The sequence below is a fragment of the Papio anubis genome, chromosome X, assembly GCF_008728515.1.
Source record: "Papio anubis isolate 15944 chromosome X, Panubis1.0, whole genome shotgun sequence".
NCBI classification, from domain to species: Eukaryota; Metazoa; Chordata; class Mammalia; order Primates; family Cercopithecidae; genus Papio; species Papio anubis.
In genome coordinates, this window is record NC_044996.1 from 109071541 (window position 1) to 109088635 (window position 17095).

The 17095-nt window shown below is 36.3% G+C and overlaps 1 protein-coding gene across 3 annotated transcripts in view; it reads right to left on the bottom strand.

The window, feature by feature from the left end:
* The window catches only part of CFAP47 (cilia and flagella associated protein 47), a 446504-nt gene that overhangs the window by 188766 nt on the left and 240643 nt on the right, over nucleotides 1-17095 (bottom strand). For all 3 annotated transcript variants that reach the window (XM_031660417.1, XM_031660416.1, XM_031660418.1), the window contains exons 40-42: nucleotides 13581-13658; nucleotides 4036-4106; nucleotides 2528-2673 (exon numbers count right to left, since the gene is read on the bottom strand). In XM_031660417.1, the coding sequence (XP_031516277.1) occupies nucleotides 2528-2673; nucleotides 4036-4106; nucleotides 13581-13658 (295 nt within the window). The remainder of the gene's footprint in view (nucleotides 1-2527; nucleotides 2674-4035; nucleotides 4107-13580; nucleotides 13659-17095) is intronic.

Here is a 17095-nt window from a genome sequence, read left to right on the forward strand (position 1 = left end):
TGTAGACAGAGAACAAAAAAGGCCAGAAGATAAATCTACCAGGTGGAAGGAAGGCTCTGGGTCAAGTCAATAAAAAACACTGAAGGTTTGTTGGGAGGGGACTGGCTATACCACAGCAAATGGGTGCAATTGAAACCCACTGTTAACTCAACCCCCAAATCAGGCATCCTGTTTGATACCCTTGCCTCCCTTACACAGGACAGCTCAGCAATGCCAAGTGGCTTACTGCGTAAAAACCCAGAATCACAGAGAGTGGGTGTTCACATGCTAGACACCACAGTGAAGACAGAACCCCAAGGTTTTATCAATGCATCATGGTGTGTTTTGCAATGTCTGTGTGCTTTGTAAAGGGGTCTGTCAACCCCTCCTCCTAAAAGGTACAATTCATCAGGGACTGGGCCCCGATTCTGCTTGAAATTCTTCTACCTAATTTGCTCCATTCCGCGTTGGAGCAAAAACTTTTTGGCTCTCTAGCATTTGATAGCATGAATTTTCAGGGCTTTCATAGGTTTCTCCCTTAGTTAAGAATCTCTATGAACATTAATGTAAGATCTATAAAACTATTCTGTTTTCAAATAGTTGTTCCTTAAATCTTTTCAACTTTATATGAAAATTCAAACAGAACAGCCAAAATGAAAGAAATAGTCTTTGCTTGATAACAGTGTTAGTAGCAATGTTTCAATTTTATACATGGAAAATTATCAAGTAGACATCTAATTTCAGTTTTTGATAGGTGTTTTTTTGTTTGTTTGTTTGTTTTTTGTTTTTTTGAGACAGTGTCTCACTCTGTTGCCCAGGCTACAGTGCAGTGGCATGATCTCGGCTCACTGCAGCCTCCACCTTCCAGGTTCAAGCAATTCTCCTGCCTCAGCCTCCTGAGTAGCTGGGACTACAGGCACATGCCACCATGCCCAGCTGATTTTTGCATTTATAGTAGAGAAGGGGTTTCATCATGTGGCCAGGGTGGTCTCAAACTCCTGTCCTCAGGCAATCTGCCTGTCATGGCTTCCCAAAGTGCTGGAATTATAGATTTGAGCCACTGCACCCAACCAACAGGTGGTTCTTAATGGTAAAGCAGTTATGGACCATTTATTAAGAATAGTGGCTAACTAGGTAAGCTTGCATGTTTGATTAACTATTATATTTTTTAATATAATTAGCAATGTGTAAAACAATAGATGTTCTTCATGTAAGAAACATTAATTCAATGCAATACTTCGCATTGAGGGTATTGTTTCTCAATTGACAGCAGTATAATTTCAAGATTGCTGTTTTATTTTAATGTTTTCTCTGACAAGGACAAAACATACGTAAGCAAGATTTAGTTTTTAGTAAATGAAGATAACATGTTAATTATATTTTGATTAATTATATTAAATTTGTGTAAGCTAATATTAATATTCCAATAGACTAAGTCAAAGAATAAAATCAACCTTGTTACTATGCTATTGACAATTAGCTCTAGTATTTTGTTGGGTTATATTATAAATTAATATACAAAAGTGATTGTGAAGTATTTGATCAAACTACTGGTCACAATATAGTTACTACATTTTACAAATTTTATATATGCAGGAATTTACTTAAATCCTGAACTCTTTTAAAAGAATTTAAAAAAACAAGTTTCAGCATTACTATAAAAAGGCATTTTTTCCTTCTAAGTGGTAATTTTAAGTGTAAAATTAAACTATATTTTACATTTCTAATAGGCTATATTATTTTCCACATGTAAATAATGCCACAGACACCAGGTAAGTACAATACCTCTTTCCAATTACCATTTTTCACTGCATACATATTCAATTTAGTGTGTACATAACTGATTATAAATTTGTGACTACATCCTGGGGGTTATAAATTTCTTCCTAGGGTCAACACATGGCAGTGTCTCTCTGGAAGCAGGTAATGCTATAAACCTTCCCTCAGTGGTGGCTCTAACTCTCTCTCTTTCTCCCTCACATCTGTCTCTCTCCCCGTCTCTAACTCTCTCTGTCTCTCTCCCTTGCTAGTTTTGAAAGTGTAGGTGGCATGGGTCCCAGAGCCATAAGGAAATGAATTTTGCCAACAACTTGAGGGAGTTTGGAAACAGATCCTTCCTCAGTTGAACCTCTGAAAAGAATCCAGCTCTGGGCAATCCCTTGAATGGAGACTTGATAGACCCTCCTCAGAATATCTATCTAGATCATATCTGGACCTGTGACATACAGTAACTGTGAGATAATAAGCATGTCTTGTTTTAAGCCACCTAGTGTGTGATAATTTGTTACAAAGCTATGGATAACTAATACAAATAGAGCCACAAAAAGGTCACTCTACTCCCATGGGACTGCTCTATGCAGCTATTATAAAATTTACCCACAGCTAGTGTAACCAGATATTCTTGAGGACAAGCTCTTTGCTTAGTAACGTGAGAGCTGAAATCATCCACATTTCAAGAGTCCCCAATTGCCTTCAAGTCATCTGCTGTTAGTTACTCCATTAAAGTGGCAGCTTGTGATAAACACAAAGATAACAATTCTGTTCTCACCTTTTTGTTGCTCAAGATGATGACACAGTAGCGCACGTGCATGTTGAAGGGAAGAAAGCGGAGCTCTAGGCTTGAAGTTCCTTTCACTCCCAGGTAAACAGTATTCATGGAGCAGAAGAACTCTCTGATAAAAGTGGACTTAATTGCTAGCAAAACATAAACAGAGCTTGTTGACATATATTTTTATAAGTGCTGTTCTTTAGTGATTAAAGTTTTGGTATCAAAACATGTTCAAAACATTAGCATGTAAGATTAGAAGATGATATTTGTTAATGAAAATACAGTAACCCTAGATCAACCTTGTTATTAAACAATGCTTAATTATGACACTCTATAAAGATTTCTTAATACATAATTTCATTACAAAGAATTTCACTACTGTGTAAAATTAGCCAGGATATACAAAACAAAGTGGTCATCCAGGAATCTTCAAATTTTTGTGGACTATGCAATGTTTCACAGGGTACAATGGATAATTTAAACTGGAAACAAAGGATGTATTATCTATACCTTTATCTATCTATCATATAAGTATGGCACACTAACCTATTGTGCCATGGAGCTCCGTGTATCTATCTAGCAGTTTTAAAACATGTCCACACATTATTTGATATTGCCTTAAATATGATGATGTAGTGGGCCAGGCTTAGTGACCTGATCCTTACAAATCGTATACTAGAATGCAGCAAAAGTGAAGCAGTGTGATTTTTGACACCAGATCAAATAAAGTAACTCAATTCTGCCAATTCTTTCTTTTTTGGCTCACCTCACTTTAGAACTTAAGGAGATCCCGTGAAGAAGCCTGGGCCACATGGAGAAGCCATGAGTAAGTGTTCAGGCCAAGAGCCCCAGCAGATGTCCCAAACAAAAGGCAGCATTAACAGCCAGACATGTGAGTGAAGAAGACTTTGAAAGGACTCAAGCCCCAGCCTCCATTTGACCATGAACTAGAGTCATGCAGCTAAGCCCAGTCACCCCAGATGTATGAGAGATAACCATTATTATTAATGTTTATTGTTTTATGCCAGTATATTTGGGGTGGTTTGTTCTACAGCTCTAGATAACCAGAACGTTCCTATGTCCATTTGTTCTACTGATCATTATATGCATCTTTTATAGACCTATAGTTATTTCATAAAGTAATTTTATGAAAGAAAATGCTCCCCTTACAACTCTAAACTTGGTGATACCTGTCACCAAAATAAGTTTAAACAATTCAGAATAAGCCAAAAAAGAGACAGAAAGGCCATATAGCTAAACACATTCTTTGTACATTGGAGGGAAGTAGACCAGCAGTGAAAGGAGAGATTTGTGCAGAGTTGTCCAAAGGGTCATCAAGGGAAAAGACTCAGGACCTATGCTTCAGCCTCAAATCAGCCAGCAATCCCCAGGGCTTACCACTCTGTCTGTCCTTGTAGCCATCCCTGTTGAATATTTCATTTCATATTATGCTTGGCACATAAAAATCAGACATGAAAACAAATAAAAACTTTTATTTAGGTACTCACAGGTATGTAAGAGATTTGGGGAATCACAACAGCCCTGATCAGTATCACTCCCACTGCTACTGATGTCATCACTGACACAAGAAAATAGGAAAACAACATCAACAACACAAACAAAACTCAAAAACAATTCTTCATATTAGTTAAATAATATAGAGTCTTGAAAGTTATGGTTAAGTACAAATGATATGAAAAGACCATAGATATATTTCAAATATTATTTGATGTTCACATTGTTTTAGAAATTAAAAAACATAAAAATACAAAAAGAAAACTAATAAACATCAATATTTCCATCACTCTTTTCAAAAAATTGATAAAATAATTATCTTTCACTTTAAAATACAGTACTGTAGAGAAGTGCAATTTTGATAATACTAAAAACCCTAATTCCAAAGACTCAAAACGTGAATTATCTCAATTTAGGATTAAATAGGTACTTTTTCCAAAAGTAGTTCTAGAAATTGTTTTCTTGAGAAAATTTTCTTCTTTAAGTTTATTATTTTCACATTTGCTTGTTTCTTATAAAGGTATAAGACGACCTGGGAATTTGATTAATCTCCGACTGCATTTCTAAAAACAAAGTAGTAGATCACAGCCTGAAGCAACTGTCTCCCTTGAAAGATTCCAGGTCTTCCAGAACCCATCAATTTCACGCATATCACTCTTCTTGTAGTATTCTTGGTTATTTTACTCAATAAGCTGTCAATTACTATTTGGGTTTAGAGATACTGGTTACCTGACTCTTTTTCTGAGAACACAAAACCCCATATTTGCTCACTTTGACATCTGCTTTTCCCTGAATTTGATGCTGTAAAATATTTTGACTCTTTACAACTAAAGTTATTCTAAAGTTATCCATTCCTTTTCACCATTTGATTTTGATGAGTAACACTGTACTGTCTCTTCTTTACACCACATTTGTAATGAAGTTCGTTACCACTTCTTAACAGTTATTCTGTGGCTTAATTCTACTCACAGGTATTCTGCTTAGCACTGTAAATTATATCTTTTTTTATAAAAAAGGTAATACCTTTTTAAAATAAGAACATTTATTATTTTACATAATTCGAGCATTTGATAAACATTTTAATGTTGTTATAGACACAATAAATGGATATTTTAGCATTTATAAGGGAGACCATATAGAATAGAAAGAATAACAAAGACTGCTTATTATTTCTCTGTATTTGGCTCCATTGCCATTTCTTTGATATTAGAGCTCTGGGTAGAAAGCCTGACTAAAATATATAGATAATTTCCAAACCTCATTTTGTTCAATACTTGAAATCTCTAGTCCAGTCATTTTTATTACAGTGAGTAGAAAAGCAGACCAATTTGGGCTTCATATCTTTTTCCTTGTCTTTACCTATTTTCTTGGAAACAAATAAGGATAGTGCCTTTTGAAGAAATCAGAGTTGCCTCATCCCCAAAAAGAGACTCTCAAACCCAGAACATTTGAGTGACTGTTTAAGCTAAAGATAGACAGAACACATTGCAGACCTAGATATTTGTATTGACTTGCTTATGAATCCAATGGTTATCATGATTACAAAAGACATCAGAAAATAATTTGATGAAATAATTTGACTTCGAAAAATTCTATTTTACCTGATGAATGTCTGAGTCTAGAAAGCCAGTGATAAATCTAACATTTCTACAAAACTTTGGTGTCCCAAAGACAGAATGGAAAAGAACTTATTTACCTTTTTGTTAATCTTTGCACCTCAGTTCACATTACCACTTTCTAAATGCTCACAAACTATTGTTGAAGTAAAAGAAGAGTAAGTCCTTAATCATAGGGAAAAATAGAATCAAAAGAGGCTAAAATTATATATAAAAAAAAATACTGTAGATCAACCAGTGAAATATTTCCTGCTAACCCAGTAGTGGTCCAGAGTCAGGGACTGGAAACTACTTTTGAGGTGTGAAGGAGTAATATTTCTTTTTCCTCTGCAGTAGTGGTATGCATCTCTTTTCAAGCTAAAATGATAAAAATGGCATTGGATTGATTCGCTTAAGGGTATGACTAAATCGGCCCAAAAAGCGATTTCCTATTCAAACCTCTACCAAAAGGGTTAGGAAGATGTTTATCATAAGCCTTCATGAAGTTAATTCAGGGCAGGCATTCAAGGCTGTATCTCAACCAAATAGCAAAATGTCTGGTTCAAGTCTAGTTTTGATGCATCATGCCCCCTGAATGCCACATGCATCATGAAAACTAGAGAGCATTAAGTTTTAGATTCATTTTATCTTGACATATATATAGGTGTTTCTCAAGAAAAGGCCCAGTGGACACCTAGAGGCTAGTAAAAATGAAATATTCGCTGTTTTTTGTACCACCTTCACCCCTGAGCAGTTGAGAAGTGTCTAAAGCAAGGAGTCCTAAGATAGAAGGACAGAGTTGATCTACAAATTTGAATGGGGAAAAAATTTCAGCTTGACTTCCACTAACTTAACAACAATTTAAATCAAACCATAGTAGTATTAAGCATATCTATGATTTGCTCACCAAATAATCACAGATATGTTTATATCACATCTCAGTTCACATCTTACGATATTATTTATGTTCATCACTGCTTTTAAAGTATAGTAGGCATTAACTTCACCATTATGTCTGTTAATAAAGTACATATTTTATTAGATTACGCTCTTAAAATACTTTTGATCATCTATTGTAATATTCATTTCCTTTCTGCCATGGACTGCATGGTGCCCCTCACCCCTAAATTTATATATTTAAATCCTAACCACCAATGTGACTGTATTTGGAAATGAGAAATATAAGGGGGTAATTAAGCTTTACTGAGATCACAAGGGTAGGGCCTTGATCCAATAGAATTAGTGTTCTTATAAGTAGAGATACATGAGAGCTCTCTCTCTTTACCCATTCTCACATGTAGAAGAGGTCATGTGAGCACATAATAAGATGGCAGCCATCTACAAGCCACCAGAAGAGGACACAGAATAAAATCTATCTTGCAGCACCTTGATAATGGACTTCCCAGCCTCCAAAACAATGAGAAATAAATTTGTGTTGTTTAAACCATCCAGTTCTTAGTATTTTGTTATGGCAGCCCATGCAGACTAAGATAGTCTTAATCCTTACATCTTATTTTATGTGTTTAGAAAACACTATTCTTCAAAGTGCAATTGTTTTCATGAGAACCAAAGAGCCTGATAACAACATTTTTAAAAGTTAAGAAATCCTAATCTAGAATAGGATCATGAAAGATAACTACCATATTTGGCCTTCAATTCACTCTGCTTTCTTTAGAGACTAGCTACTATAGACTGAATGTGCTTCCCCTGCCCTGACCCCCTCAATTCATTTGTTGAAATCTAATCCCCAGTTTCATGGTATTAAGAGGTGGGGTCTTTGAGAGGTGAAGACCTCCCAAAGATCAGGAAAGTGGAGTCTTCATGGATGAGATAAGTGCCCTTATAAAAAAGAATCCAGAAAGCTCCCTCACCCCTTCTGCCATGTGAGGATGCAGCAAGAAGACTGTCATCTATGAACCAGGAATGTGGCCCTTACCAGACACTGAATCTGCCAGTACCTTTATCTTGGACTCTCCAGCCTCCAGAACTGTGCAAAATAAATATTTGTTGTTTAAGTCCCTCAATCTATAGTATTTTTCTATAGTACCCTAACAGACTAAGACACTTGCCTAATTCTAATTGCTCCTAATTATTCAGTATAGTAAAAAGAAATATTTTAAAATCATGAGTCTCCAGAATCCAGCCTTTTTTTTTTTTTTTTTTTTTTTGAGATGGAGTTTTGCTCTTGTTGCCCAGGCTGGAGTGCAATGGTACAACCGTGGCTCACTGCAACCTCTGCCTCCCAGGTTCAAGCGATTCTCCTGCCTCAGCCTCCTAAGTAGCTGGGATTACAGGCATGAGCCACCACGCTTGGCAAATTTTGTATTTTTAGTAGAGAGAGGGTTTCACCATGTTGGTCAGGCTGTTCTCGAACTCCCAACCTCAGGTAATCTGCCCACCCAGGCCTCTCAAAGTGCTGGGATTACAGGTGTGAGCCACTGCATCCAGTCTTTTGTTTTGTTTTGTTTTAAACAAGGATCAAGATCCAGAAAATTATCTCTATCAGGGCCTTCTTTCATTTTTGGTTGCAATTGTGAGCCAAGCTCTTCTGAAACATAGAGATTAATGATGAAGCCCCTAAGCTCATGGAGCATATAGTCTACAATAAAACATAGGTTTGTGAGAACTACTTTCAAAGCAGAATGATAAACACTTTATTACCTTTTCAACATTAATTCCTATGCTCCTATATTGACCCTGCAGTTTATACGTCTTTTATTTCCCCTTGCATGCGCCTACCCATTGCTTCTGGAATTCCCTCCACCCATGTTCCTATGCTCATAGGAAAGTTCTCCTCCTTCTCTAGATTCTGGCCATGAAGATCTTATTCATATTTCAGATCACGATTTGTTTATAATAAGAGAAAACACCAAAATACTTCTTTTAAAATGTCTTCTCTTCCATGAAATTCTCCATAATAGCTAGATAGCAATATTCCTAAGCTATCAGATCATAGAATATGTTTTTCATCTAATAATAACAAATACTTTCTTCCCTGTAAAACTTCCTCCACTGGCAGGGATTTTTGTTTTCTGCTTGGTGACTGGTTCATCGAGGGCCAGACATGTGACTTATTTATCTTTATGCTTTTCCAGTGCCTGAGTTGTCACTTAATAAGAATTTGTTGAATGATTAAATAACTCAATATTGCTGGCAAAAAAAACACAGCAGGTCTTATAACCATTAGAAATAATTGACAAAGTACTCATTTCTGAGCCCAGCTGTTCCATTCATTAATTTCAAGGTTTGGCTAAAATTAGTTGCCTACACTGATACTTTCCTGAAAATTCCTTTGGGTTTCATTAGAATAAGAACTTGCTAAATGCTCTCATTATGCTCATGGATCATGTCCCCACAAAGTAAAATGTGTGATGAATATAAAGTTTTATCATTCATGTGGTTCCAAATGGGTTATTTTATAATATATGTATCTGATTGCTTACAAAGAGCAGCTCATGGAGGCTTTTTAAATAGAAGAGTCTATCATTATTTTAAAGCCAGTTTAACAATGCTTACTATTTCATACTTTACTACTCACTTAAGAAGAGAAAATGTATTATTTGGAGAGATATTAGTTGATGTGAACCTGAGGAGGCGTATCGGTTAGTAATATAGGCTAGGTCATGCTGCAATAACATACAACCTCATGTATCAACGGATTAGCACAATAGCACAATAGTTTATTTCTTGCTAATGCTACATGTCTATCAAGGTGGAGGGTACACTCAGGGATCCTTGGTGAAGGAGGCTCCTTTCTTCTTTATTTTTATTTTTTTGAAATAGGGTCTCACTCTGTCACCTAGGCTGGAGTGCAGTGGCACAATCTCATCTCACTGCAACCTCTGCCACTCAGGCATAAATGATTCTCATGCCTCAGCCTACCAAGTAGCTGGGATGACAGGCACCCACCACTATGTCCAGCTAATTTTTGTATTTTTAGTAGAGACGGGGTTTCACCATGTTGCCCAGGCTGGTCTTGAACTCCTGAGCTCAAGTGATCCGTCCACCTCGGCCTCCCAAAGTGCTGGGATTATAGGCATGAGCCACCATGCCCGACCAGGAGGCTTCTTTCTATATGTGTTTCAATAATAGTTATGGCAAGAGAAGGGAACATGAAAAGTTTCTCACAGGTTCTTAAAGCTACCATTTGGAAATAACATATAGCACTTCTCCTCACATATCATTGGCCAAATAGGCTATATGTCGACACATAAATTCCACATTGGTGGAGAAGTGCAATATTACCATGTGCCTAAGTAGAGGAAAACAGGAACATTTGAGAAAACCTCTTTTAAAAATCCAGTTCATTTATGGAGTTTTTAAAAAACATTTTCTTGCTTTACTTGCTACCATGCTGATTAAACATAGATATTAGACTAGGATTTTATTGAGACCATATATCATAGAGGCACTACTATGGACTTTCATTCTGGTCATGATTTAAAATACATGTTATTAAATTTCAGTTTGTATATGGAAATCTCTTCAAGACAAACAATAAAAAGCTTTTAAAAGTAATGTGTAACATTACTAAGTATTATTATTATTATTATTATTTTTTTTTTTTTGAGACGGAGTCTTGCTCGGTAGCCCGGGCTGGAGTGCAGTGACCGGATCTCAGCTCACTGCAAGCTCCGCCTCCCGGGTTTATGCCATTCTCCTGCCTCAGCCTCCCAAGTAGCTGGGACTACAGGCGCCCGCCACCTCGCCCGGCTAGTTTTTTGTATTTTTAGTAGAGACGGGGTTTCACGGTGTTAGCCAGGATGGTCTCGATCTCCTGAGCTCATGATCCGCCCGTCTCGGCCTCCCAAAGTGCTGGGATTACAGGCTTGAGCCACCGCGCCCGGCCCAGTATTATTTTATTAAGACATATTTAAAGATAGAAATGCCTCATTATGCCAAAGAAGTCAGATTGATGAAATATTAGATTATTTTGTGCTACTTGGGGATAAAAATCTTTGTGTCCCTTCATGGTGGAGACTTGGTTAACTGCCCCAATAATCATTTTCCTTTTTTCCTCACTGACAAAAACCTAATTTTATTTAGATGTGTATGGAGAAAGCAGGTTTCCCAGTCTTTCTTCCAGCCAGGTTTGGTCATTTAATTAAAATCTGGCCAATGGGCTACAAACAGAAGTGCTGTGTGGTATTTCTGGCAAACCTCCCTAATAGAAAAAGGGCACACTTTTATCCTTGTGCATCTTCCTTTCCATTGCCTAAGAAGTGGATTTGATTGTCGGAGCTCTTGGTAGTTTAGTTGATCCCTCAGAAACTGAATACAGACTTTCGTGCTACATGATCTAGAGTCTGAAGGTGTTACACAGGATGCAGGCAGAATTCCAGATGAAGGAGCCATAGTAACTTCTTCTCTTTAGAATTGTCAGAAAAACAACCTTTTGTGGGAATTTAAGACTACTTTATCTCAATTCAACATACGGATGTGGGCCTCAGTCATCATCTCATGCCAGTCCCTAAATGATAAACCAAGAGCCTGCACTAATTGACAAGCCCTCTTCCTTGAGAAACTTTGTGGCTTTTGCCTTTATAGGAATTGCCCTTGCCTTTGATTTAGGAGACAGTCTTCACAGGGGTACACGTGAGTAAATCTCCAGTATTTTAAATGTATGACTCTGAGTTATCCTTGGAGAGTTTATCTGCATGAGCCTGACTGCTCTATTTGGGATCAATGTTCTCTCTGACCCAATACTCAATGTCTCAGCATCTTTAAGTTTTTCTTGGCTGTTGTTGTTTTGTTTTGTTTCTCATCACAGAAAGGCTTGAGAGAAGAACTAAGGAAGTGTAGCATTACAAACAAAATGTATGACACTAATGAGAAAGAATGATCAATAATGCTTGGGACCATGACAGACACACTTCTTAAGCTATATTTCATGCTGAATTGGTAATTATTTGGGATGAGTACTTCCAAGGTTTCCTTTCCTAGAAAAATTAAATTATAAATGCTTTTATAATTGTTCTATTTTCTTTTTGATTTGGGGAGCATACCACAGAGATGAAAACCTTACTTGTAGCTTTAGATTCCATGGCTTCAATAATCCCAGAACTCTGGATCTAATCAAACTCATTCCAGTGTATTATATAAAGAAAAATGTGATAAATTTCAGATACAGAAATCATATTTTGTATTCCAAATCCTGACAGTATACTCAATTTTTCTCTTCATTACACTGATTCAATTTTGCGTTATTTATACTCACAGATACCTACAGTATCACTTCAAGATCTGACTCTCATTTACCATATGATACTATAAATTTTACACAATTAATGTGAAGAAGTTATTTCAAGTCCATTCAGGCAAAATCTACAATCACAAAGCAGCCACTTAATCAAGAAGAATCAAGGGGCTGAAAAGATAAAAATCTAGAGAGAACTGTTTACAGAAGTGTTTTTAGCAATACTTCAGTAAAACTTGAATTTCATATCTACAAAGAAATTAACATAAAATACCTACAATCCTCTTATTCTTTTGGTATCTTTAACGCTACCTTATAGTTCAATACATCAATTCATATGTTAGTGTTCACTAAAGCAAAATATGAAAGAAAGACTTCAAAAGCCCTAGGTAAGCATTACATTGGCATTTAATAAAACAAATTCAGTGAGACAAAAATGGTCTCTTCTTTAATAACTTTTCTCACAGAATAACCATTAAAGGAGTCAAATATCTCATAATAGATGCAGCCCATATAATCTCCCAAAAGTGTTAAGTTAACTACAATTCACTTTTGAAAAAAAAAAAAGACCTGCACTCATTTTAATCTTAGCAAGATCTGCACAAGCACTTTAATGGTTTCTGATGACACTGGGAATTCCTGTCATTTAAATTGTCAAATTCTTGCGTCTTGATACATTTTTGGATCTAAAAGGATGATATTGATGCTGTCAAGCACTATACAAAGACAAACGAGGGTGTTAAATAAACTAAAAACATAGTAGTAATGATCAACATAGGCATGCATTTCATTAATAGACATCTACATTATTTTCTCTCTACCTAACTCTCTTTAACGTGATAACACTGTTCTTGATTGTACTTAACTTTATATAGTGATTCTATAGTGTAAAACAGAGGAACAATATAAAACAATCAATTTTTTAAAAATTCTATTTCTTTATTCAGCAAATGTCTTTATAAACTAAATATAGCCCTCATAAAGTAGGTAGAATAAGTTTAAACACTGTCAATCCTCGTTATCCATGAATTCCGTATTTGCAAATCCACCTACTTCCTAAAACGTATTTGTAACCCCAAAATCAATACTTGTAGTGCTTTCATGGTGTTAAAGGACATGCACAGAGTGGTGAAAAGTTCTTGTCACTGGTTGCACCAATTCGCAGCTGAGGTCAAACAAGGTGACAAGGGGCCTTCTTATTTCAATCCTTATACAAGCATAGAGATGAGAAGAGGTAGAGACAACAGTGGGCAGTGCAGAGTAATGCAAGACACTCAGGCCTAGTGGACAGGGTTTGAATACCTTCTCTGATGCCTTTTATTGGGGCAGTGTCAGGAAAGTCATCTGACACTTCTGAACTTTGCTTTCATTTTGTAAAAAAAAGAAAATAGAATCTTCCATGATGGGTTATTTTTAGAATTTACTATTATAATCTGTATGATTATATGTGTTTCTTCTTGGAATAATGGTTCAGTATTCACAAATATAATGTGCAGCAATTTCATAGAACATAACTACCACAAATCATGAAAATCTACTATATTTAATCAAGTTCATATTTATTCAATTTTTATGCACATGAATCTAGTAACATATAAATATGTATTTGGATATGAGTGTGAATTAGGTAAATAAAACATTTTGAATAAATGAAAACTATTGTGTAATTATATAACTAGTTTCCTTGACCACTTATTTCTCAAAACTTTTTCTCAGATACTTATGAGTACAAAATATAGACACTTACTCATGTTTTGGGTATTGCCTGGATTCAGTTAACTTTGATGGCGAAGAGACGAATGTTGAGGATTCCACCAAAATAACACTGGAATAAATGAAGAAATAATTATTTTTAATTGATTGCAACAAAATTCAGATATGTGATAATTTTTTTCCCATCATTCATAAAATATCCTTAGAATCAGAATAAACTACAGTTTAAAAAATCCATGTGCTTTCATTCTGCAACTCAGAAGATATATGTTAGAAAGAAGGGAAAGATGGGGAATGGAAATATGTGAAACATAGTATGTTTTTATATGGAATGGCAGCACTGAATTCTCGTAGCAAGGACATTTAGAAAATAAGTGACTGGTCAAATTATATTCTAGAAACAAAGAGGAAATATCACACTGGTCTTACACATCACCAGAGCTGTACATGTTTCATAACTTTTTTTTTTTTTTTTTTTTTTTGAGACGGAGTCTCGCTCTGTCGCCCAGGCTGGAGTGCAGTGGCCGGATTTCAGCTCACTGCAAGCTCCGCCACCTCCCGGGTTCATGCCATTCTCCTGCCTCAGCCTCCCTAGAAGCTGGGACTACAGGCGCCCACTACCACGCCCAGCTAACTTTTTTGTATTTTTAGTAGAGACGGGGTTTCACTGTGTTCGCCAGGAAGGTCTCGATCTCCTGAACTCGTGATCCACCCTCCTCGGCCTCCCAAAGTGCTGGGATTACAGGCATGAGCCACCGCGCCCGGCCACGTTTCATAATTTCTAAACCTATTTTGATAAAAGCAAAATGTTTGTTTCAGGAGTGGACATGAGATGTGGGTAGCTAGTCAATCAGTACATTAATAATTATGTCATCTTCTGAAATCACACAGCAACGGAAAGTCTTCCTAAACGACAATGCTCATATATTCAAGAAACAGTTATAGAGACATTTGTTTCTTACTTGTAGGACATGAGGTTCTGGAAACACAAATATTTTTGCCCCAGGCTGCTCACATCATAGGGTAAGAATAGTATACAAATGATGCCCTAGCAGTCAATTAAAGATGTCATGGAAATTCATGTTGTGAATGGCTAATTCTACGTTCAGAAGTGAACAGATTGTGTCAAATATTGTCAAGAATAAAATATCTAAACTTGATTTATCAAAAGAAACCCCTTTTATTATATAACAATTATTGAGATCCCCAAATCCTAGCTTTTTGAGAAAAACTAGGCTAGCAATAAATTAATCAAAAGTTTTAGTCTTGATAATACACACACACACACAAACACACACACGTCTGTACGTGTATATAAACTAAAATGCAACATTTTCCTATATCCTAAAACTTATTTTTCTTATTCTATTTTTTCTTTAGTCAAATTTTTATTTTTTATTTTTTATTTTATTTATTTATTTTTTATTTTATTTTTATTTATTTATTTATTTAAATTTATTCATTATTATACTCTTAAGTTCTATAGGGTACATGTGCATTAACGCAGGTTTGTTACATATGTATACTTTGTGCCATGTTGGTGTGCTGCACCCATCAACTTATCATTTACATCAGTATAACCCCAATGCAGTCCCTCCCTCCCTCCCCATGATAGGCCCCAGTGTGTGATGTTCCCTCCCAAGTCCAAGTGATTCATTATTCAGTTCCCACCTATGAGTGAGAACATGTGTTTGGTTTTCTGTTCTTGTGATAGTTTTGCTAAGAATGATGGTTTCCAGCTTTCGCATCCATGTCCCTGCATAGCGACACAAACTCATCCTTTTTTATGGCTGCATAGTATTCTTACGGTGTATATGTGCCACATTTTCTTAATCCAATCTGTCACTGATGGACATTTATGGGTTGATTCCAAGTCTTTTGCCACTGTGAATATGCTTGATAAACATAATGTGCATGTGGCTTATAGCAGCATAATTTATAATCCTTTTGGGTATATACCCAGTAATGGGATGCATAATATATGGTGCATCTAGTTCTAGATCCTTGAGGAATCGCCATACTGTTTTCCCCATAATGGTTGAACTAGTTTACAATCCCACCAACAGTGTGTAAAAGTGTTCCTATTTCTCCACATTCTCCAGCACCTGTTGTTTCCTGACTTTTTAAGGATCTATTCTAACTGGTGAGATGGTATCTCATTGTGGTTTTGATTTTGTATTTCTCTGATGGCCAGTGATGATGAGCATTTTTCATGGGTCTGTTGGCTAAAGAATGTCTTCTTTGAGAAATGTCTGTTCATATCCTTTGCTCCACTTTTTGATGGGGTTGTTTGTTTTTTCTTGTAAATTTCTTTGAGTTCTTTGTGGTTCTGATATTAGCCCTTTGTCAGATGAGTAGATTGCAAAAATTTTCTCCCATTCTGTAGGTTGCCTGTTCACTTGATGGTAGTTTCTTTGCTGTGAAGAAGCTCTTTAGCTTTAATGAGATCCCATTTGTCGAATTTTTGGTTTTGCTGCCGCTGCTTTTGTGTTTTAGACATTGTCTTTGCCCATGCCTATGTCCTGAATGGTACTCACTCTAGGTTTTCTAGGATTTTTATGGTATTAGGTCTAACATTTAAGTCTCTAATCCATCTTGAATTAATTTTCGTATAAGGAGTAATAAGGAAAGGATCCAGTTTCAGCTTTCTACTTATGGCTAGCCAATTTTCTCCCAGCACCATTTATTAAATAGGGAATCTTTTCCCCATTTCTTGTTTCTCTCAGGTTTGTCACAAAGATCATGGCTGTAGATGTGTGGGTATTTCTGAGGAGTCTGTTCTGTTCCATTGGTCTATCTCTGTTTTGGTACCCAGTACCATGCTGTTTTGCTTACTGTAGCCTTGTAGTATAGTTTGAAGTCAGGTAGCGATGCCTCCAGCTTTGTTCTTTGAGACTTAGGGATTGTCTTGGAGATGCAGGCTCTTTTTGGTTCCATATGAACTTTTAAAGCAGTTTTTTCCAATTCTGTGAAGAAACTCATTGGTGAAATGGATGGGGATGGCATTGAATCTATGAATTACCTTTGGGCAGTATGGCCATTTTCACGATATTGATTCTTCCTATCCATGAGCATGGTATGTTCTTCCATTTGTTTGTGTCCTCTTTTATTTCACTGGAGCAGTGGTTTGTAGTTCTCCTTGAAGAGGTCCTCACATCCCTTGTGTGTTGGATTCCTAGGTATTTGATCTCTTTGAAGTAATTGTGAATGGAAGTTCATTCCTGATTTGGCTCTCTGTTTGTCTGTTAATACTGGTATAAGAATGCTTTTCTGTGATTTTTGCACATTAATTTTAGACTCTGAGACTTTGCTTGAAGCTGCTTATCAGCTTACAGATTTCGCTGACAATGGGGTTTTCTAAATATACAATCATGTCATCTGCAAAGAGAGACAATTTTGACTTCTCTTTCTCTCTTCCCAACTGAATACCCTTGATTTCTTTCTCTTGCCTTAATTCGTCTAGCCAGAACTTCCAACACTCATGTTGGTAATTAGGAGTGGTGAGAGGGCATCCCTGTCTTGTGCCAGTTTTCAAAGGGAATTTTTCCA